The 25,038-nt window shown below is 38.0% G+C and overlaps 1 protein-coding gene across 4 annotated transcripts in view; it reads right to left on the bottom strand.

Moving 5' to 3' along the window:
* Nucleotides 1-3,921: 3,921 nt before the first annotated feature.
* The window catches only part of LOC104589253 (organic solute transporter ostalpha protein (DUF300)), a 53,042-nt gene continuing 31,925 nt past the window's right edge, over nt 3,922-25,038 (bottom strand). For 3 of the 4 annotated variants that reach the window (XM_010247507.3, XM_010247506.3, XM_088887480.1), the window contains 7 exons: nt 17,249-17,357; nt 8,225-8,409; nt 8,040-8,128; nt 7,536-7,791; nt 5,549-5,794; nt 5,060-5,448; nt 4,697-4,978 (listed from right to left, as the gene is read on the bottom strand). In XM_010247507.3, the coding sequence (XP_010245809.1) occupies nt 5,164-5,448; nt 5,549-5,794; nt 7,536-7,791; nt 8,040-8,128; nt 8,225-8,409; nt 17,249-17,357 (1,170 nt within the window). In that variant the 3' untranslated portion in view covers nt 4,697-4,978; nt 5,060-5,163. Of the gene's footprint in view, nt 4,060-4,696; nt 4,979-5,059; nt 5,449-5,548; nt 5,795-7,535; nt 7,792-8,039; nt 8,129-8,224; nt 8,410-17,248; nt 17,358-25,038 lie in introns of those variants that run through there. The other variant, XM_088887479.1, reaches the window with a different exon arrangement.

Here is a 25,038-nt window from a genome sequence, read left to right on the forward strand (position 1 = left end):
TTTCTAAGTCTGAGAGGAGACGTCTAAGTTTAATTTGAAAAGTGAAGGATGTTTCAGTGTTTTAGGTGCAGGGAAGGTTTAAGTCTTATACCCGAAAGAATAAGACCTCAACTGATTCAAAATATAATTTGCCGTGTCACGAAGCGTTGGAATTCCACCACATTACGTGACTATTATGATTTTGTCCATTTGGACCGGTGATATTCATTTTCTTCACAATGACTATTACAATTTACAATAATTAATTTACATGAAAATAATTTTGAGAGTCAAATTCTGGATTGGAAGTAGGAAATCCAAGCTCGTTATTTTGAAGTTTTCTTGTTACATTTTTTTCATGATTTTTAATACTGGACTGGATCGGACAGTCGGATTGGAAAAACCGGGGACCGGTCAGGTGATTGGTTTCATTTTTCCCTAAAATCGGATTTTTGCAAAAGAAACGTTGATTTAGTCAGTAAATCACTGACCTGGGCATTTGAATCATTCAGCGTTTTTTATCATTTTTTTTTATTTTTTTAATTTTTTTAATATTTTCAAAACGGACCAACCGTTTGGTTTGAATGATCAGACCATTCAACGCAAGAACTGGACCCCTAACTGGTTCATTCTCCGGATCAATTTTAAAAACCATGATTTTTTTTCTCTATCATCGTCACCAATACCTAGCTAATACACATAAATCCCGTTTCATTATATGTCCAGTGCCATGAATATTCATGGTCAAATTACAGGCGCTTAAATCACTTCTCGGTACACCCAGCTAACTCCTTTGTGGTCTTCTCATGACAATTCTAACCATTTCAACTTGTAACTGATTATTTCTTTTAACTGGTGTTGTTGATGTTCATATATGTATATGACTAAATCATTGGATATTGGTTTCTCTCATTTTATCACCTATTAGAGTTATTTTTAAGGTCTTTCATATAACCTTCATGACAAGGGTACGAAGATTCTTTTTCTTGTAAAAATTAAGGGTCTGTTTGTTCCATAGAAATAGGGGCGTTCCCCTATTTGAGGGAATGACCATTTCAGCTACCCCTTGAGAATAAGAATTTCATTCCACCAGTAAGAAAATACAAGTGACTTAGAAAACCTCTCAAACCCTATTTCTCTTTGCCCAATACCAGTCCTACTTAAGAATCATGCATATCTTTTGGAATCTAATTATGATTCCGATCAATCAAAGAGGCTAAAAAATAGGTGATTCCAATTCCGATTTTGATTCCTATTAGAAACCAAATGGAACCTAAATTAAATATTTCTAGTTACAAAAGCACACCAAAAACCACAAAGAGCAGGTTCATAGTCATTAGCCAATACCCTAAGTAGAGGGAAAACGTAAAATATAATTTTACAACCTAAATAGATAAAATTATTTTGCAAATTAAAAATAAAATAAAAATTTATTTATCTTTTTTAAATCGGCCAGCTTAATCTATAATATTCTAGTCCTGGCTGAAATGGATCAATTTGGAGGCCAAAGTTTACACCATTCTCTGGCCTTGTAGAAATTCCTATATAGAGGAGTCCTGCCCGCGTTGTATATTTAAACCCATGGGCCAGGGCAGAGTCTAAATTTGAAGCCCATTTATCAAACAAGCTAGCCCAGACTTTATATAGTATAAACGAACTCAACCTGACCATATACTGATATACGCCCCTAATTAGGAAAGAATTAACACGAAATTATCTGGTTGGAAAAGAAACACTCTTTCACCAGCGGGAAGAGTCATTCTTCTTAAATCCACTCTCATTAGAAACACTCTTTCTAACGATAGCCTTAAAATTCCAAAAATCAAAGATGGAAACCACTGATAAATTTTAGAAAATCTTCCTATGGGAGAAAGGAGAGAATAGAGAAATTAATCTTGTTAAATGGAATACCATTTGCAGACTCAAAAGGAATGGTCTTTAGGGAATTAAAAATCTGAAGTGGATGAATGATGGAAAATGCTTACCCAACCTAACAATTTATGGATTTAAGTAATCAAAAACCAATACCACAATGAAAAGAACTTTTGGGAAGTTAAAGGCCAAAAATAAAATTTCATGGGTTTGGGAGAGACATTCTAGAACAAAGGATCCTATTAAAAAATGGGTTTAGGCAATGAAGAGTCAGTGATGTATGAGTTGAATTGCTACCCCCCAAATGAGCAAAATATTAGGCTCAGTGAGTATCAATCAAAATAATCACTCAGATTTCAGACGAAGCCTTGATCGAGTTCTTCTAGATATTTGGAACAACATAAGAGCCACCCACATCCTAACAGCAGAGAAAGATAATGAGATGGTTTGAAGGCCGGAATGGAAGGTATGTTTTTCAGTTAGATTAATATACACCCTTCTTGTTGGGGTGATATAGAACAAACAAAAGATAGATGTGCTTCATGATTTGCACGTAACAAATTTTGTGGTGACGATGATAGTATATATTATGTTTCCAAAATTTTCTATATTTTTATATATTTTTGTCCATAAAAATTATTCTTATTTGTTACACTTATCTTGGTTCATTAATAATTTAATATAGAGATATGATCAAATGTTTTCTACATAATTTATATATTTTTGTGTTTTTATTTTTTTAAGATTTTATTATTTAATTATAATTTCACGAATTGACACATTTGGCCCGAAATGTTGAAATCATATACCACCAAATAGGAAAAACAATTTATCTTTTGAGTTAGTTTGAATTTTGTATTTTATTTATATCATCAATAAAAAGATAAAAATAATTCTTGTTTATCGTGTCTAATTTTATTTATATCATCGCTAAATGAAGATGTAAAATAACAATTTTACCTTGGTTTGTTTTCTGACCCAAACTTTAGAGAGGGGTCATTTTCTGTCCAATGAAAATTTTAGAAGCCAAAACACATATTCACACTTTTATAGAGAGTATAGATATTTATAAACTTTGAAAGATAGACGTTTGAGTAAAGAGCAGAGCCATTCTCCACTTCCTCTATACTTTCTTCAACACTACCATTTTTGGTAAAACACATTCACACTTTTCTACCATTTTTGGTAACATTCCAAAAGCCAAAACACATATTCACACTTTTATAGAGAGTATTTTTTATTTATTTTTTTTTATAAAACTACCATTTTTAAGTCTGAAAATTGGAAGGAAAAGATCTGACAAGAGAATGGAGAGCTGAGATATATCGTTGCTTTTGGGGTGGTCCAATTCAATATCTCTTATCAGCCTATACAACCCATCCAATTCAATATCTCTTATTACAACAATACTTCTCATTATTGCAACTGTCACTTCAACATAAATGATGAAAAGAACAAACAATGTAGAAATGCCATTTATTCCACCTACACATTACATGCACTTTCTCGCATAGAGTCATGGCATTCTATTAATTAAGATATATAAGAGAACATATATGCATGCTTCTAAACGGCAGTTAAGCTTGAGTAAGTTTGTGGAAGAATGGGCAACCCCCAGATGCTTTGGTTGAGGCCTCTGATCCATCTGTAGTAGGCCCTTTGATAAGACTTGCCAGCAATTCGTTTCCATCATAAAAGAATTCTACCCTCTTAACGCGCACCAATTCATCCATCTGAAGAATACGATCGATGGAACCCCACACAACAAAATGAGTAAGCAATTCCATTCCTAATTAATCTCATAAAGAAATTACACACTAGCTACTAATAAGATGAAAATGGTGCAGAAAACTAAGAAGGAATTGAATAAGGTAGGTGAATAGAGAGAGAGAGAGAGAAAGAGACGTACATGAAAGATGCCAATTCCATGGAACTCCACCAATTCCCCAGTGGGAGCATGGCCTTTGAAAGGACCCTCCATGAAAGACCAGTGCCTGAACTTGTAGGCAATCACCGGAGGACCTGAATATACTTGAAGAATTTCCACAGCGAACCCACGAGAGAATGTGGTGAGGAAAGCCTGAGACGCCGATTGACTTGTTTCAAGGGATGGATCATAAACACGTAAGTTCGGTGGCAAGGGTGTTTGTAGGAATAAATTGTAACTTCCAATTCTCCCAACCTCTTCAAGTGGCACTGGTTTACCTCCTACATTTCACCCACCGGTTGTTTCAATGAGAAGTTTAGTTTGCAGATAGAAATATATAGTTAACTAATTATAAGTATGTAATTACCATTTATGCTGATTGTAAAGTTTGTAGTGTTTATAGTTTTATAATCAGCCGGATCGACCTTATGCACGATCTCCATTTCCCATGTCTTCACAAGATTTTGGACTCTTTCCTCCAGTGACCCTTTTGGCCATTCCTACAAGTGACAGTTTCTTATCATTTTTTATTTATTTATTTATTTTTTTAAGTCAGAGCGGGCAGTCCGTTTGAACCGGACAATCGGATTATTCGACTCAAGAAACAGTCCCCAAAACGGTTTCCTATGATTTTAAAAACATTGCTCTAGAGGACCAATTGATGGTGGCTGGTAGGATGACTCGTTGGAGAAGTAGAGACCTGGGATCAAATCCCGCTGCCACCAGATTTAGGGGCGTTAAGGGATGGGCTACCCCCGTTATGTAGCCCCTTGAAGCAACCAAAATAAACTAAAAAAGAGTGCTCTAGAGGACCAGACAAAAATATAAAACTCGACAGAGCACACACACAAGTTGTATATGTTTTGAGGTGTAGTTCTAAAATTACACCCAAATGTACAGTTGCACCAGCTTTTAATATTACACGAAATATGTCAAGCCTTTAATACTTAAGGTTATTAGTTTTACACTAGCATCATAGTATCTGTTTATTGTCCGCTACAACAAAAAAAAAAAAAAGGTACAGTAAATCAGAATACCTATTCTAACCGGAGAGTCCTCCCCTTTTTCTAAAATAAAGTTCCGACTCTGCAGCAGAATTAACGTCATATTTGTTAACTGCTGTACAAGACAAAGAAACTCCATGTGTTCTATCCAGCTAAAAAACGCTTGTAGTCATTTTTCCATTCTAACTGCTTCAACCTGTAAATCGAGATGGTCAATTCAGAAACTTATGCATCAAATCTTTGGACAACTAAGACAACATAGAAAGCCAAAACCTACTTGTAGAGAGTATGCTGATCTTGTGAGGTATGTGATGGTTCCTTCCAATCTAACCCCTGCTGTTGGATTTTAGATAAAGGCTACGTCTTGGGGGAACCATCTGCTTATCTGACTTGAGAAGCTGTGGGCCTCTGGCTCTTGGGTGGTCGATGGTGTTTCCTTTTGGCAAGACCACTGTCACTGATGCTTCCCTGCTCATGAGCTTCTGAGAATTCTGTTGACCATGAATTCAAGGGAATAACATGACTGTCATCCTTCGACTTCCTCTTTTGCTGCTCATGCTGCTTCACATTTTCAGATATCCGATGGAAGGTTTTATTTATTTTTGCAATGCCACGTTCCACGGGCTCTACCACGTGGGAAACGGTGTACTTCATGTCATCAACAATCTAGGAACACAAACAACACAAATGATATCAGTAAAGACAAAACAGGTATTGATGAAAATAAGTAATAGCTAATAAATTCTAAGAAAATAGAATAACGGACAATTTCACCACTTCCCACAACCACATCACGAACACTCTGGTGGAAGTTCAGTCGCTTTTGTCTCTCATCACTCCGAGAAAGGCGCATCCTAGTAGGCCTTACACAGTCTAGAACCTCTTCTGGATCTGGAGATGTTCCTAGTGATGCATAGTCATCCATCACAGCTATATTACTTACAGATCTTTCTCCACATTCATAAGGCTTAGCTGGGAAGACATAGAGGTGCACAACAGCAGCAATTCCCATCTGGCAGCATACATTAGACCCAATAAATTAAAAGTCATATTTGTCTAGAGAACCACCTAACTGATGCCCAGGTGGCATCTAGGCTAGATCATTCAGATAGATGGGGGTAAACTAATGAGCCACTACACTTTAGTCGTGTGTTTAAGTGGATGTGTGTGTGTGTGCGTGTATGTGTTCATGCATGCATCCATTCATATTCTTAAATATATATGCAGATAGATACATATTTGATAATTCCTATCATCTCTCCTCTCTACACAATGGCAAGCAAACAAGCATTACATGAATTAGGCAGCCACTGGAACCACTTCATTGTATAGCTCAAATTCACTACCCTCACAAGTCACAAAGCTGCTGTTTGCTGGCCAAAAGCCCCATGGCCATCTAGACTACTAATTTTGTCATATCCACTCAATAAAAGTTTACTAATTTGATAATTTAAAATGGTGAATATCAAATTCGTACTTGCCCTTACTTACACTTAGTTTTATGTGCATAAAGGAACAGACCAATTTTTCCTGCAATTATCCTAAGTCATAATGACTAGTGATATATCAAGCCTTTAGTATGTATGATATGACCAGCACATTCATTGATTACTTTTAGCTGTATTTGGTTGCCAAAAAGAAAATAAACAAAAGAAAAGAAAACATTTATTTCTTTTTATCAATAACTGAATCAGATTCATTAAGATCGATTAAACAGAAAGAGGGACATAGATGAAAAGGGGAGAGATAAACTCACTTAGCTCTCCCAAACTGGATACAGATCGCAACAATGCCCAAACCAGCTGGTTTTTTCCCACCCCTTGTTTGGCCCAAGTATCAGCAGAAGTGTTAGCATCTCTTTTCAGTTTTCACCCATTGAAAAGTCACTTTCATTCCTTGTAAAAGCCACAAAATTCTTTTTTTCTCATAAATATAGTCCCACTAACTTGGAATCCCCTTTGGTTGACAGCTTACTGATATTCAGCTCGTTAGCTTTTTGGATTCCATCCAAGACAGCAAAAATTTCAGCCCTTAATGAGTCACCCACCCTATTTGGACCTGAGTAGAGAGCAATAACTTTCCCTTCATCATTCCTGAAAACACTGGCAATGCCTGAAGCCCGGATTTTCTTTACTGCTACTGTCCAAATTCAAATTGATAAAACCACTAGGAGGGGAGTAAGATGGCCTAACAATTTCCTTGAATAGAGCAGAATCAGCTATATCCTTCCAATTTCTCAAAAAGTCACCCGCAGGAATGTTCTCAAAAAGCTTCAGAGATCTCACCCTATGGATCACTCTGAAGGCACCCTACTACTCTCTATCTCAAAGAAACCATTTATTTTCTTAGAGGCATTTAATTGTCAAAAAACAAAGGTTTTTTTAAAAGAAAACATTAGAATCAAGAAAATCTTGTTATAGGTGCCACTCCATCCACTTTCCTAAATCAAAAGAAAAAAAAAACTTTCTTTAGGATTTTTTTAAGAAAAATTAATGTTTTTTCTCATTTACCTCCCACTTTCTCAACAACCAAACATAACCTTAAGTTTCAACAGATTCTACTGAGACAATTTTACACAGAACAAAAGAAAACCAACAATATCAGCTAGCAAGAAGATAATGAATCTCCTTAAATTGATTACAGAAACACTAGTCACAAATAATACTGACATGGGCATGGAAATGAGAGGCATGTAATGAATAAAAGGAGGGGAGTGAGACAGGAGGACAGGAGAAAAAAGGTCAATTGCACACCTCGATGCAGATGATATAGTCCTGAATACGTGTTTTCAACTCTTTAGCCAGAGACCCTCTCAAAACTCCCATTGAGAAGAGCAATGCAACAGCAACACCTTGCCACCATGTTAGAAATACAATTGACTTGAACACCAGAAACTTAGCCAGAGGTTTTATCGGTTCTAGCTTATCTTTAGTGACAGTGTAGAACTGTACAAGGCAATACAAAGCCCATGTCTGACTGAAATTTAGAACAACAGCCAGATATGGATAGCTGCAAACAAAATACAGAACCATTGAAACATAACAAAAAAGGTGATTTCTTGGATCAAATTTTTTTGTATGTTGTAGCTAGACATAACTATTCTATGCACAAGAAATAAATATACTTGTAGACTTGTAGTTAACTAATCAGTAAGGAAAAAAGTGGGGATGCAAGATTGAAATATGCAAGATTGTTTTAGAAGATGTAACATTTCCTTTTGACAAAATAATAACAGAAATGGAGGAGAGGATAATTACCCATATCTCCAGTCAAATTTCCCTTCTCCATAAACCCCAAAGAATTCGAAAATTATTGCTAGCAGTGCACAGATCATTTTCAATATCATCTGATAGACAAATATCTTTTAGTAAACTGGTAATAAAGTTCAAGCCAACCAAAAAGAGTAAACTCAAGGAAAATTATAAGACAAAATAGAACATACATATTGGACAATGCCAATTTTTACTGCATGGTAGAAATCAGGACCAAGATACCAGTGCCTTAACAAGTAATTCAGTGGGAATGGATGTTCCACAACCCCATCAAAATATGCATCTTCCAGAAGAGGTGAAGTGAAAGTGATTTGACTCTGAGTTTCCATGAAGATAATTGTATTTTCCTCACCACCTTTAAGCAAAAACATTCAATCAAAAGAAATTAGGAAAACTCCCATGATGTGTCCAAACAATAAACATGCATTGACAATAAAATGGAACTTTAGCAAATTCAAGAAGTAATACTTCTCTTAACAAGTAAAAAGGAAGCCAATGAAATAAAACAGGAATCACATGTGGCACTGTCAGCAATAATATAAAAGGCTGTTACCCAATGTGGCCATAGCTATGTGGGGTCTTGGGTGGTGAACTAGAAATGGTCCTAACCATAGACTCAAACCTGCATTCTCACACTTGACAGTCTGAGATTTTACCATTACACCATGTAATGAGCCCTTGTCATCAGCAATAATATAATGGAAGTAAATCCCTTTTCAGCTTACGTTTTTCTTTGACAGTAAAGGTATCCTTGTCTCCAACATCATAAACATTAGGGGTGTACAATCTGTCAGTTCGGTTCGGTTAGAACCGAGGATCTAACCAACTATTCGGTTTGACCATTTTCTCCAACCAAACCGACCCCTAACCGAATTCAGTTTGGTTTGGTCTGGTTTTCGGTTTGGTTGGGCCCTGATTCCACATAAATGATAAACATTCAACAACCAATGAATAATCAATAATTACTAAGTGTTATTAATTAAAAGTTAAAATGGCCCCAAAACCCAATGGTTTTAATTAATTATCTATTATTAATTAAAAGTTAGAATAGGTCCAAAGTCCTATGCCAATGGGGAAATTCCAAATTGGCCATTATTCACAAATAATTAATGATTAATGAAAAATTAATAATTAGTCTAGGTTTTATTTAACTATTATTAGTTAAAAGTTAGAATAGACCCAAAGCCCTACGTCAATGGGGAATTTCCGAATTGGCCATTATTCACAAACAATTAATGATTAATGAACAATTAATAATTAATCTATGTTTTAATTAACTATTATTGATTAAAAGTTAGAATGGGCCCAAAGACCAATTGGGAATTGCCAAAATGGTCATTGGAAAAGATAATAATTAATTAGTATAAAGTATTGAATAGAACATAAAATATTTAATATACTTAATTAAATAAAAGCATTAATTTGGCTTTTGGTTTGGTTTGATTGAATATCTCAGCCAAACAGAACTGAAACTGATGACCAACTTAAAAAAAAAAAAACAAAAACCAAACCAAACTAGCTTATTCGGTTTTTGGTTTATCAACCGAATTTGAACACCCCTAATAAGCATGCATGTATATGGATATGTCCATCCATGCATTATGGCCATGCAAGTCTATCATCTTCCATGCTGCCTAACCCACAGTCTGATCAATTTGTTGCACTAATCCATTGATCAGATTTGCTAAATTGGGCCACTTCTTACTTTGTTTAATGATCTATTTATTCTTAAGGAATAAAAGGTAAAATTTGTATGACGCATAAGAAGAAAATGTCCTAAATTATGTGTCTGAGATTTATACCATACCTCTATATTGAACAAATCAGCAAAGATAAAAAGGCAATTAGAGGTTGTCAAGTAACTGATCCATAAAACGATGAGTCGTGAAGCAAAGGCTACCCTGAAGTCTTTTAAAACAAAAAGAGCAAAACAAATGAGTGCCAACACTCCTCTGTCACCCTACAATTCTCACTTTAAAAGCCTTTAAGAAACAAATTTTACTACAGTAGAAAAAGAATAATACAGAAGTATTTTTTAAGTAGCATATTGATCTCTTCAATTGTAGTAAGATCTTACTGTAAAGCAACCATTTCTAAATTCCTTCCATATTTCCACAATCTTTAATCTATGGTGAAGGATATATCTTTTCAAGTTCTGACATGCTAAAGAGTCAATGATACTAACACACAAGTAGCAGACTTCCGATTTCCCCAATCCAAATAGCCATTCACGCTAGAGTCTTGAGAGAGAAATAATAAATAAGAAAATTAGCGAGCACATTCTTGATCAAAGTGATTCTACCACAACCATCTGCTACATAAATGCTGCAAAATCTTTTGCCCCAACTAGAAGTCCTAAATAAGTAAATGGAAGTTCCCCAAACTGGCATCCAAGAGCTACTGCACACCCCAACATGGCAACACATCATGACTTATATTGCCACATTCATTTCAAAGCTTCTACAAGAAGCAATGCTGCTAAGGCAGAATGAAGCCTCTGAGAAAACAAGAGTTGCACACATACTGAAAGTCAGAAATAATTGGCCCTTGAAAGCTTCTAACCAGGCCAAATTTGACCCCCTTAAACAACAATTTAATCAAAACCTCAACCACAAGGACAAAAGGTAATGGCGACAAGGTGTGGACCCTGCCACCAGAAGGTTGTATAAAGCTGAATTTTGATGGTAGTCAAGGCAATCCCAACCCCATAGGTATAGGAGGGGTTTTGAGAGATAAGGATAGCAAAATCTTAGCCTTGTACTCGGGCCCAAAGGGAATAGGAGACTCAAATAGGGCTAAGTTGTTAGCAGCTTTAGTGCTTTACAAGGTATTCGGATTGCAAATCAACTTGGTGTCGAGAATCTTCAAATTGAAGGAGACGCAATGGTTGTTGTGAGTTGGTTAACAGACCCAAACTCAGTCATTTGGTGCTACAAGGATCTCCAAAAGAAGGCCAGCTGGTTTACATGGAATGTGAATGTTAGCTTACATTGGGTGAGTAGGTCAGCAAATGCTATTGCTGATTATCTTGCTAAACAAGGGATTTGAAGGAACATTTGTATTGGGCTACCTTGTAATATTTTATCTCTAGTGCTCTATGGTTTTTTACACTTTCAAGGGAGGTTGCACCTCGTGCCTCTCTGTGGGGTATTTGTGAGTCCTCTTCCTTTGATAATAAAATTCCCCTTCAATTATCAAAAAAAAAAATCATCTCCTTGTTGTAATTCATCTAGATACTTGAAAAAATTCTACTGATGGCCCGTTTGCAAGAATAGAAAATGACACCAACAATATGTAAGCACCCCATTTTTCACTAAGCCCCGTTAATCTAATAACCTGTTCTAGAAACCACTTTGTGGTCATATGCTTTTCTGAGATTAGCTTTGCAAACTAAACCAAGCTCTCCACTTCATATCTTGAGTAAACACATTCACCTATTCCCCATCTAAAATGTGTCTTTCCTCCATAAATGCCATTTTAGTCGGGCCAGCTACCTCATGAAGCAACGACTTATACATTTTTGGTAGAATTTTAGCAATAATTTTATGAGAAATAGATATAAGAATAATGGGATGAAAATCCTTCAACTCCATTATCCCATCCCCCTCTAAAATTAGACTAATAAATGTAGCATTATGTGACATAGTCCATACCTGACCAATAGACCAAAAGCCCTAGAACTTACAGAAGGCAACAAATCAGGACATTTAACCATTATGACTATACCATACCACCATGCTCTGCACTAGACATCTTGATAGCTCTTTCTCTAGGGAGTTCTCTCACCAGAAAAAGGTAACCTATCCCCCAACAGCTCTCACTCTAGTAGTAGGTAGCCTTTTCCACAGTATATTTCATTCATCCAGAAGGTAGACCTTTCCCTTTGGCAGCCCTTATGCTGCTCGACATAACCCTTTTCATGATGGCTTTTTACTGTACTTCAGGTAGCCCTCTGAAATGACTTTCACTTTTCTCTAGGAAGCCCTTCTCCCAAGAAGCCCTTTCCATGATTTGAACAAGACAGGTAGACTTTGATATCAAATGTTGTGTACCTGACCAACACATCAGAAGCCCTAGAATTAATGGAGCATGACAAAACAAGCCATTTAACCTTTAGGACCATAACACAGTAGCACTTTCTTCAAACACTTCATTTCCATAGAGCCGCATAAAAGTTTGGTCTCGAGGACCTTTCCTAAAATAATTTTCGATCATTTGCCAATTTCCCTGACTACAGATGATTTAAGGGGCAGGGGTCCAACACCATTTATATTTGAAAGCATGTAGTTATGTCACCCACGGTTCAAAGAGAAAATTACGAATTGGTGGAAAGAGAGTAATCCAAGGGTTAAATGGGAGGGCATGAAGTTTGATCACAAGCTAGAAGAGTTGAAAGCTAGAGATAATCAATCAAATTGAGGCTCTAGATGCTAAAGAAGCTGAAGGTAATTTCGGAGAGAGAGATAAGGAGGAGAGGAGAGATAGGTATTAAAGGAGCAACTGAAGGATATCCTCTTCAAAGAAGAGTTGGAAACAAAAGTCTAGACACAAATGGGTAAAGGACAGGGATAGGAACACGGAATTCTTTCATGCTCTAACAAATGGTAGGAGAAAGAAGAATTTTATTTTTAAGATAGAGTTGGAGGGTGTAACAATTACCCAATAAATTGAGATAGCTGGAGCTTTTGTGGAAAATTTCAAATCTATTTTTAGAAAACCCCTGCAAGAAAGAGTAAGATTAAAAGGGTTGAATTGGCCAAGTTTAGTGGGAGATCACAAAGATTGGCTAGAAAGGAGCTTTGAATTGGAGGAAATAAAGGAAGTGGTTTTTCAATGGATAGCACTAAAGCACCAGATCTGGACAGGTTTACAATGGATTTTATCAAGATTACTTAGAACTTTTAAAGGAAGACATCCTAAGGGCATGCAATGATTTCTTTGAGAGAGGAGTGGTAAATCCAGGGCTGATTTCTACTTTCATTGCTTTGGTACCTAAAAAACTGAATGCAAGTCACCCAAGAGATTTTAGACCCATTAGCTTGTTTAACAGCCTTTAAAAAATAATTGCTAAGGTTCTCTCAAAGGATCAGATCTGTGTTTCCTTTCATTATCTCACCAAATCAAGGGGAGTTTGTTAAAAATAGGCAAATTATTTATCAGATTTTAATTGCTAATGAGAGTGTGAAGGAGTTGAGCTCCTTCTTAGTTGAAGTAATGAGATTTTGGGTTTGGAGATGAATGGTGTAAGTGGACTCTAGGGTGTATTAGAACTTGCCACTATTCTATTTTGGTGAATGAGACTATAATGGATCATTTTCCAGCTATCAAAGGAATTAGACAGGGAGACCCTCTCCCTCCTTTCTATTTACCTTAGTTGTTGATGTCCTAGGGGAAGTTAATCATTAGGGCAGATTCAAGAGAACTGGTTAGAGGTTGGAGAGTGGGAAGAGATAGAGTACCTATTATTTAAAAATTAACTTTGAGTTGTGCAGGGGGATAAACATGGTTGAGCGTGTGGTTTCGGATTGTACAACTATTTTGGGTGTGTAGTTTCTCAGTGGCCAATGAGTTATTTCGGTCTTCCTTTAGGAGATAACATGAGGAATGGAATTTTTTGGAACCCTATGGTTGATAGATATACTAAAGATTAGCTTCTTGGAAGAGGAATTACCTTTCATTGGGGAAGCAGGATCACTTCGACAAAATCAACTCTGGCTAACCTGCTTGTTTATTTCTTATCAACGTTGAAAATCTCAACAGGGGTTTGCAAAACTCTAGAGAAACTAATGAGAAATTTTTTGCGGGAGCCAAGGGAGGAATGAAGGGACCTTATGGTTAGCTAGGAGGTTATTAGTAGAAGTAGGAGTTTTGGTCAGTTAGGAATTGGTAATATTTAGAAGAGAACTTTGGCATTGTTAGGGAAATGGCTATGGAGACTACCGATGGATAAGGATAAATTATGGGCCAAGGTTCAAAATATCGAGATGCCTGATACACCGCAGTTTCGATAGCTTTTTTTTAGTTTTTTTTTTCAAATCTAGTTCAGAGGGGCCGGTTTAAGGTCCGTCCACCCCCTGAACCGGTCGAAACCCCGATACACCCTCTGTAGGGGCATATCGGGAAGCTTCTGATATGATATGTATCGGCAGATATAGGTAATACTTTGAACCTTGTTATGGGCTAAGGTGATTTTGAGCATTCATGGGCTTCTGAGAGCTGTGCAGCAAGAGTGTTGGCTCGAGTTACTAGTGCTTCTCCTTACAAATTCATACATGCCGCCCTACCTTTTGTAAGGTATAATCTTTGCTCTTGGAATTTGGTAAAGTTATGGGAACATGTTTGGTAGGGAATTTGCTTTTAGAAGAACAATTCCCTTCTCTTTTTTCAATCTCAAGTTTTAAAGATGAGCCAATGTTTATATTTCTTATCCATTATAGAGTGGGTTCTAAGGTAGATTGGGACTTGGGCTTTAGGAGGGGCGGAACTGGACAATGTCTTGGCACTACTTCCAATATTTTAAAAACCAACCCAAAGGCCAAACCGCTTTTTCCTCCAGGTCATGGGTCACCAGTTTGACCATCGAACGGGTCAAACCGTCCCACATGTATTTAAGGTATATATATGTGTGTGTGTGTGTGTGTGTGCGCGCGTGTGTGTGTGTGAATAAATATATATTTTATTAATAAATAATGTATAACTATGTTTCAAAGATATGTTTTGCAATTTGAGGCCAAAAAAGGGTTTTTTTTTTCGCAAAAATAGCAGAGCAAGGTGCCTACAACTCCTTGGAATTCATAGACTTCAAAAAGTTAACCAAAATAAAAAAAAAATCACCCTAATCGGGACATCAAAGTGCAAAGTTATGGCCTTTGAAAGTTTGCATGCATTGAGTGTGCAACGCGTGACTTGGTGACCGGGTTGAATAGGTCAACGGTTGAACTGGCTGAGTCGAACAGTTCTTGACCAAGTTAACAGTTTTAACCGCCTAATGGGTTTTGATTGAATCAAACCAGGAATCCTTGCCAGGTGATGGTTCAAACAGCCAAGTCAACGACGGGTTGAAAACACTAACTACTTCAAATCCTACAAGGGGGTTTCCTTGATTTCTCAAAATTGGACTTTTGGATTTAGAACCTTTCCTCTTCATGTACTTTTTTCAAGGATAAAAGAAAAATTCATTAAAACTGAAAAAAGAGGTCAAATGCATGACAATTGGTTGTCAAGTTAACACTCCAACCCAATTCCAAATAATCTCAAACTAAAAATAATACTCCTTGTTACAAGGGTGCAAATCTAGTGTACTCCAAAAGTTCTTTTACAGATCAATTCTATTCTAAGTTTACCCACTGCTACTACCAGATGATCACTGCTCTTTGACCTATTCTCACCCCACCTCCAATCTCAGTTTACTTCTTCTAAGCAAACTGAGATCAGATATGTTCCAGCCTCCTCCCCCACCTTTTTAAACACCCCCAGAATCCAAAACTGCTCATCCTAAAAGACCCAACGTTTTGAGTGCCACCCAATCTTCTCCCTCTTCTCTCCAACTTTGTTTCTTGAGCCATGACCGCATCTAGCTTGTGGTTCCTAATCAAGTTCAAACCAAATCCCTTCCCCTCCCTTCCTTTATACCTCTTACATTCCAACTGAGGACCTTCATCCCCCTCCCCCTCCTACTCTACCTCTTTAGCTTTCAGACTAACTCAATCTCATCCAGACTCTCCTCCTCTCATCCTTCCTTGTCCCACCCCTTATTTTTAACTAAACTCTCCTGCCTTCTTTTTTTTCCTCTTTTCCTCTTTCAAATTTCTCGAAAGCTAGATTCACAAATCCCTCCCCTCCCCGGAAGACTAGGCCAAGGGATTTTCCTATCTTAACCCCCCCTCTCAACCAGTTTGTTGATATCCACTTCCCTGCTTTGTATTAATTATGTACCTTCCTCACCTTCTTTATTCTCTTCTTCATCCATTTCCTTTCCTTCCTTCATTGACCTTTTCCCTGCCTCTTCCTCTTCTCTCCCTTCCGCTTCCTTCTCTTCCCCTACCCAGTGTGAACTGCCCCGACTGTCTTTTCCTTCTAAGATATACCTTCTTTCTCAATTCACCTCCTCCCTCTTCCTCCCTCCACTTACCTTTTTTATTTTTCTTTTTCTTTGTCATTATCTTCTTGCCTTAGCTCCTCTACCCCATCCCTTCCACTCGATCCTTCTAATGGGGAGACTTCCGAAGAGCTGTAGGGACTTACCTCTTTGGTTCTGAGGGTAGACCTTGAGGTAGTAATAGTTGTTATTTCTCCTAAAGTTTCCTCTTTTCTTTCGGTTTCTTTTGACTCTATCTCCACTGATACAGTTGCCGGATTTCTATGAGCTGGTTCACCACCAGGTCTCTCAAAGGGGTTACCCACATCACACACAATAGGCTTCCTTACCACAGCCATCATCCTACAGTTGACACCTGAGATATCCTCCTTTGTGTTGTCAACCTCCTCTGTGGGGTCCTGTCCTTCTAAATGGCCTCGACCACAATCTCCTCCTAAAGTTTGGTTCTTTTTCTTTCTTCTTCGAGCCTCCCTTCGTCGCCTTATCCCTGCTTCCTTCCCCAACGCTTATTTTCCTGCCATTCTTGTACTTTGTCACCACCCAGATCCAATCCTCCTCGTTATGTCCTCTATTCATTTGTCGACTAAATCTCTCAGCACCAAGACCCCCCTTTCAACTAATGTTATGTATCTTTATTCTTCTTAATAATAAAAGATTTTTATTAAAAATAAAGAAAAACGAGATCCCCCTTCCTCCTCCTAACCCCCCCTCCTCTTAAGGAGGCTAACGCCTCCTTGTGTTCGGGAGGCTTACGCCTCTTGCATTCTGAATTGTGCCTCATGCCTCTAGGTAGTGGAACGCCTCACATCACACCTTCGCGCTTTTAAAACATTGATTAACATAAAAAGGAGTTTTTTTTTAGTTTTTGCGTATTGCATAGACCACTATGATCTTCTCTTGTTCTGATCCCTTATTCATCTACTTATTTCCTATACCCTTTCTTCAAAGGGAAATGTGTAGTTATAAACAAAAAGGATATTTACAGATGCATGTGTAGGGTAACATTGATCAGAGCAGAATTCAATATTTATATATGTATCCAAAGTAGAAAATATAAAAATCATCATTCTTAAATGGAAAGTAAAGTAAAACATACCTAAGCAAGCTATCAGATACCTCTCAAAGCAATACAGAGCAAAAGCCTCATAACAGTCTCGCATTATCTCACAGACAAATGCAACATTTGAATTTAATAATGAAAGGAACTATCACAAGGAAAAAAAACAAAAAGCATTAAAACTCAGGAACTAATCTAAAGTACAACAACTCAAATAACGAATGACCTATACAATCATATCCAATTATGCATCCCAAGGTTCTTGGAAAATTATAATCATGATGATTATCATGATTATAATCCAATTATGCACCATAAGAAAAAAACCTAAGTATTTATTCTACAAATGTACAGTCAAAACATCATATATACTAAACCATCACATGATGGCAATGGCATACTTCAGTATAGAGAGACTAGGCCGAATGGGCCCTAGTATCTATTCTTTTATTCTTGTAGTGTGTTATTTATTTGTTTGTTAATGGGCCTGTTATTTCTTTTTTATAAGCTCACTTTAAGTTTCTGCTTATCTAGCCGCCCACTTAGGGGCATACTTGTAATTAGCTTAATGAATGAAGATTAACAAAAGGATTAGAGAAGGGAGAGAGGAGATTATTCAAACTCTTCTTCTTCCTCTTCTTTTCTCCAACTTTTTCTTTTGTACTGCTGTCCTCTACTTTTCTCTCTAATTTTAATCAAGTTTATATCAATTTTAGAGGACTGATTCACTTCTTGGTATTAGAGTAAGTGTCTTTCTTCCTTATTTTTCCTTTTTCTCTTTTCCCATACACCCTTCGGTTAAGAGCGTGTATGGAGAGAAAGGTTCTCTATAGTTCAGAGGATCTTTTGCCTAGTTGGTAGAGGGTTTAAAGAACTGAAGTCTAGCCAAAAACTGCCAAGAAGTGAGGCAGTATTTTTTCTGCCCAAAACCCTAGCTGATTAGAAAGTTTGGAAGTTACAGATAAAGAAGAAGCTTTTGGTGTGGTGCTCAATGCTTGGGAGGTGTCTTTTGAATTCTAAAAGAAGGCGGTTCAGTTTTCAAGCATCTAGGTACTGTTTTGACTTCAAGTTTATAAAGACTAAAATTCTAGTTCTTTGATTTTTGTTTGATCAATGGAGCAATACAAAAGTGAATTCAAGACTAAAATTCTAGTTCTTTGATTTTTGTTTGTCGGCAAATACAGCTAAGGAAATATGGGATGGGGTTGCAGAAACCTACTCATCACAAAGTGAGGAAGTTGCTAGGACCTATCAGTTGAGGAATCAGATTATTGCTACAAGGTAGAGAGATAGACCTATTGCTGTTTACTTTTCAGCCTTTAAAACCCTGTGGCAAGAGATTGACCATCTGGAGACAGTTGTTTGGGAAACATCTAAGGATGCAGCTGCCTACCAAAAGCTCCTAGAGAAGTATAGGGTTTTTGAATTTCTTATTGGCCTTAATCATGAGTATGATATTGCAAGACAACATATTCTTTCCAGGGACAGTGTTACTCTCTCCCAGGCATACGCCTTTGTATCAGGGGAAGAGAGCAGGAGAAATGTGATGATGAAAAATTCTGGTTTTGATCAATCAGCCATGGTTAGCACTGTGAAACCTAAACAAACAAGGTGGAGACCGGGGTGGCAGTGAAATCAGGAAGGAAGACAAAAAGGATTTGATTTGTGACTACTGCAAGAAGCCTAAAAACACAAGAGATACCTACTAGAAGCTTCCTCATCTTGTGCCGAATAGGCTTAAAAACAAGAAGGGAAACGCGTTCACATGGCAGTCACTGGTGACATACCAACCCCTCCTACTACAGCTACTCTGGAGTCTATTGCAATTGCTGCAGTGAGGGCCAAACTTGAGAGATATAGGCAGTTCCTGAATCAGCGGGATACAGTCAGTCCTAATTCAGTAATAGGTGGACAGCTAGTTACAGGTGGTTCTGGTGGAGCACACTCTACTTCTTTTCTCACACAGGTAGTTCACATGCCACTACAAATTATGTTTCTACTACAGGTAAGGAGGGACCTCCTTGGATTATAGATTCTAGAGCCTTAAAGCACATGACCCATAGTTCCACTATTTTTTCTTCTTACCAGCTCTGTTCTGGCAGAGACAGAGTCTCCATAGCTGATGGATCTCATGTTCCCATTGCTGGGAAGGGGTCTGTCAAGATTAATGATTCCATTTCCCTTCCCTCTATCCTTCATGTTCCCAGATTGAGTACTAACCTGTTATCTGTTAGTAGTTTGACTAAGAACCTGAATTTCTCAGTAATTTTTTCTCCTAGTCATTGTGTCTTGTAGGATCTGAATTCAAAGAGGACGATTGGGAGTGGTCGTGAAGTGAATGGAATCTACCTCCTGGATGTGCTTCCTCATCATCAGGATCATCATGTCAACGGGAATAGTGAGTCGGGGTTTGTGAGTAGATTATGTTTTGGCATAATCGTTTGGGCCATTTGTCTTTTTCTTCTTTGAGTTTCTTATTTCCAAAGTTTTTTAAGTTTGTTAATTTGTCCAATCTGGAGTGTGAAAGTTGTCAACTTGGAAAACATTGTAAACATTCCTTTAAAGCTAGTAATAAAAGATGTTCATCTCCTTTTGATGTTATTCATTCTAATGTGTGGGGACCATATCATGTTCCTTCTATGGGTGGCTATCTATATTTTCTCTTATTTGTGGATGAATTTTCTCGATATTCTTGGATTTACTTAATGAGATCTCAAGATGAGGTACCATCCTTGGTTCGGCAATTTCATCAAATGGTGCTAACACAATTTGGGATACAAATTAGGGTGTTCAGATCAAACAATACCAGGGAATATTTTGAAAAACACCTTGCTTCGTATCTGTTAGAATATGGTGTTGTCCATCAGAGCAGTTGTTCCTATAGTCCACAATAGAATGGTGTTGCAGAGAGGAAGAATAGACACATTGTTGAGATTGCAAGAAGCATGACGGTCACAGCTACTGTTCCAGATCGGTTTTAGGGTGATGCAGTTCTCACTGCAGTCTTTTTTATTAATAGGGTGCCCTCCCATATACTTGGATTCAGCACACCATTCAGTCTCCTTTTTCCTGAGGGGGAGATGTTCCATATTCCTCTTTGGGTGTTTGGGTGTGTTTGCTTTGCACATATTCTTGGTCCTCACCGCTCGAAGCTTGATCCAAAGGCAAAGAAGTGTCTTCCTTGCATATGCAGAAAATCAAAAAGGGTACTACTGCTATGATCTAATCTCTAGGAGTCGGTATGTTACTATGGATGTCACATTTTTTGAGTCCACATCCTTATCTCGAAGAATCCTTCTCATGGGGAATAGTGTCCACTCCTGTGTTTGATCCTCCTATGTCACTTACCTTACCGCCTCGTTTGCATCCTGCTTCTCAGTGTTACTCACGATAGAGACTTCACAGGGAGGTTGATTCCACTGCAGAAGAACAACTCACATCACTTCCTGTCGGTTCCTTGGAGACTTCAGATTCTGCTGACACGGATTCAGGTATTCCTCTTGATCCCTCTACTATTTCGGTTTCCATTGATTCTACTAATCCCATTACAAATAACCTGGACCTTCCTATTGTTCTCAGAAAAGGGAAGAGAAAGTGTACTGCTCATTATATTTCACAGCATCTATCCTACAATAGACTCTCTCCTTCCTATCGTGCCTTCCTTTCCTCTCTTGATTCTGTGTCTATACCCAAGGGATGAGGCTATCTCCAAACATGAGTGGAAGACAGCTATGTAGGGGAAAAGATGGAAGCTTAAATTAAGAATCAGACATGGGAGATTGTGGATCTACTAGAGGGCAAGGAGACTGTTGGAAGCAGATGGGTTTACACAGTCAAATATAAGGCAGAGGGAAGTATAGAAAGGTATAAGATCAAACTTGTTGCAAAAGGGTACACACGGACCTATGGCATTGATTACTTAGAGACCTTTGCACCAGTTGCAGAGATGACTTCGGCTACACTAAGACTCAATCTGACCATACCTTGTTTGTGAAGCGGAGGGGATCCTTGGTGTCAATCCTAAGTGCTTATGTGGATGATATTGTTGTCACAGGAAATGACCTAAGTGAGATTGGCAGTTTGAAGAAGAATCTACATAGGGAATTTGAAATTAAGGATCTTGGAGAGCTTACGTACTTCTTGGGCATTGAAGTTGCAAGATCAAAACATGGAATCTTTATTTCTCAGAGGAAGTATGTTCTGGATCTTCTACAAGAAACAGGGAAGTTTGGAACAAAGGCAGTCAGTACTCCTACTGATCAGAACCACAGAATTAATGAATCAAAAGATGAGTTGGTAAAGGACATTGGGAAATATCAGAGACTTGTGGGGCGACTGCTATATTTGTGTATGACTAGACCAGGCATCTCCTATGCAGTGAGTGTGGTGAGTCAATACATGCATGCCCCACGAGTCCAGCATTGGGAGGCTATTGACAAGATTCTTGCTTATCTAAAGGCACACCCAAGCAGAGGCATACTATTTGCTAATCATGGACAACTAAAGCTAGAGGCTTATACAGATGTTGATTGGGCAAGATGCCTTGATGACAGGAAATCTACTTTAGGTGTCTGCACCCTTGTTGGGGGTAACCTAGACTCGTGGAAAAGTAAGAAACAAACAGTGGTGGCAAGAACAAGTGCAAAAGTTGAATACAGGGCCATGGCACATGGAGTTTCAGAACTTCTCTGGATCCGTTCCTTGTTAGGAGAGATTGGTGTAAAGGCAGAAGAACCTATGATATTGTATTGTGATAATCAGGCACCAATTAACATTGCCCATAGCCCAATTCAGCATGACCGAACCAAGCACATTGAAGTGGATAGACATTTCATCAAAGAAAGGGTGACTTCTAGGGAAGTTTGTATCCCATACATTACTTCTGAGTTGCATCTTGCTGATGTTCTCACAAAAGGTGATGCAAGGAACAAGCTGGAGCATGACCTATGCAAGTTGGGAATGTGTGACATTTACTCCCAACTTGAGGGGGAGTGTTGAGTTGGGCCGATTTCTAGTTATTGGGCCCAATTATTTATCTTTTATTTTTAAGTTGTCAGGTTACGAAGTTATTGGGCTTTAGGCCCATTAGTCTATGTTTTTTAAGTTGTGACTGTTCAACCACTTAAGTAGCCGCCCTACTAAGGGCATTCTTGTAATCTCTTATTTTTTTAATTTGAGTATATAATACAAAGAGGGGTTGGCGGCCAAAACTAATTTCAATTCTGGTTGACATCCTACTCCTTTTCTCCTCTCTTCTCTCTACTGCTGAAACTCTTCATCTTCTTCTTCTTTCTCTTCACAAGGAATTCATCTAAAGCTGCAACCAGTGATTTCTACTAGATGCAGAGACTTTTAGGAAGTTGGTGAAACGAAACAGGGTGTTTGAGTTTCTCACAAGATTCAACCCTGAGTTTGACATTATTAAGCATAATATTTTGGCCAAGGATGAGGTAACTCTTGCCCAGGCATATGCTATGATAAGTAGTGAAGAGAGTAGGCGGCAGCTTTAGTTACAAAGTCGACCTACAAAACACTTTGCACATGCTAGAATAAAGCCGAAGGGTCCAACTGAGAAGAAAGAGATGATATGTGAATATTGCAAGAAACTGAGGCATACTAAGGACACTTGCTGGAAGCTTCATCTAGATCTTCTACCAAACAAGTTTAAGAATAACAACAATTTTAAAAAGATTGGTCATACAAGAAAGCCTAAGATTACTAATGTTGCCACAGTACTCGAAGGAGGGAATAAGGAGAGTGAAGAAAAGTCAACCATGGAACAATTGGCAACAATGAAGGTAGATTTTGAAAAGTATGAAAGGTTGTTAAATCACTTGGAAGCCATTGTCTCTACATCCCACTCTTCAAGCAACACATCATCATCATCTGCATTTACTCACCCAAGTATTCGTGCTTCTGCAAACCAAGCTATTGTTTCAGGTAATCATAAAATCCTTTGGATCATTGACTCTGGTGCATCAAACCATATGACCAGCATGTCTAACATTTTTTGTTCATATCACCTCCTCTCTAGTAAAGAGAAAATATCTCTTGTTGATGGGTCTCTTGCTCCCATCTCTGACAAGGGGGATATCAAGACCTCTAACACCCTTATTTTATCCCCTGTTCTTCATGTCCCCAAACTTAATACAAATCTTTTATCTATTAGCAACTTAAATAAATCCATGAACTGTAGCATAACCTTCTTTCCTACTCATTGTGTTTTTCAGGACCTGAAATCTCAGAAGATGATTCGGAGTGGTCATGAGGCAAATGGAATATACTTGTTGGACACACTTGATAGGATTTTTGGACCACCTCATGGAATAGCCTTGGAGTCAGTTTTGTCAGAGTGTGTTGATAGAGTCATGTTATGTCATTTTCGGTTTGGTCATTTGTCTTTTTCTGCTTTTATCATTTGTTTCCAAATATGTTTAAGGGAGTGTCTTTATTGAGTCTTCATTGTGAGTCTTATGGACTTGCAAAACATTGTAGACAAGCTTATTCAGTAAGCAATAAAAGATCCATTTCTCCTTTTCGTATTGTGCACTCTGGTGTGTGGGGGTCACATCATTTGCCTATTATGGGGGGTTACAAGTACTTTATCCATTTTATTGATGATTATTCTCATTACAATTGGATTTATCTCATGAGATCTCAGGATGAAGTATCAAATATTGTGGAAAAATTTCATGAACTTATCCTTACCCAGTTTAGCACCCGGATCAAAATATTCCGTTATGATAATGCTAAGGGGTATTTTGAGAAGAACCTCTCATCCTACCTTGAAACTATTGGGGTTATTCATCAAAGTTCTTGTTCCTACACTCCCCAACAGAATGGAGTGGCGGAAAGGAAGAACCGTCATGTGGTTGAGGTTACCAGATCCCTCCTTTCAACATCTCATATTCCTATTAAATTTTGGGGAGATGTCCTTACTGCTACCTTTCTAATTAACCATATGCCTTCCCAGGTTCTAGGCTTCAAAACCCCCTTTAGCCTTCTCTTTCTGGATGAGGATTTCTTCTCTCCCTCTACGTGTTTTTGGGTGCACCTGCTATGTACATGTTCACAACCATCAAAGGCACAAATTTGAACCTAAGGCTCGTAAGTGTGTTTTTCTAGGATATACCTCCACACAGAAGGGATATTGTTGTTTTGATACAGTCAATGGCACCCGCTTTGTCTCTCAGGATGTCACATTTGTTGAGTCTACTCCTTTCTTTAGTAATGCTCACGAGGGGAGCAATCTAAGGAGCCCTTTGCTATGTCTCCAGCAGTTCCTCTTCCTGTTCCTTTTGAGTCATCTGTTGAGTTGTCCTCTTATCCCATTGTGACTACCTCAAGTATTCCTACTCCACCTCATCCTCCTATAATTGTCTCACACCTTGTTCTCCAAAGGTGGTAAAAAAGACACAGATTCAGGCATGGGCAAGTTGTTTCCACTCCTGGAAAAGAGCCTCTTGCTCCTCCCATCATTATTGAGGTAACAGGTCAGTCTACTTCCTTCCCAGACCTTGATCTTCCTATTTATCTTCGCAAAGGCAAGAGGAAGTGTACAACCCATTGTATCTCTAAACACCTGTCCTATAACCTTCTATCCCCTACCTATTACTCTTTTCTTGCTTCTGTTTCTTCCCATTTAATACCCAAGTCTGTACCAGAAGCCCTATCTAAACTTGAATAGAGGGATGCTAGGATGGTTGAACTGGATGCTTTGCATAAGAACCATACTTGGGATATTGTGGATTTGTTAGAAGAGAATGAACCAATGGGTTGTAAATGGGTATTTACCATTAAATATCATTATGATGACTCTATTGAGAGGT

This window comes from Nelumbo nucifera, chromosome 5 (assembly GCF_055504915.1).
Source record: "Nelumbo nucifera cultivar China Antique chromosome 5, China Antique-T2T, whole genome shotgun sequence".
NCBI classification, from domain to species: Eukaryota; Viridiplantae; Streptophyta; class Magnoliopsida; order Proteales; family Nelumbonaceae; genus Nelumbo; species Nelumbo nucifera.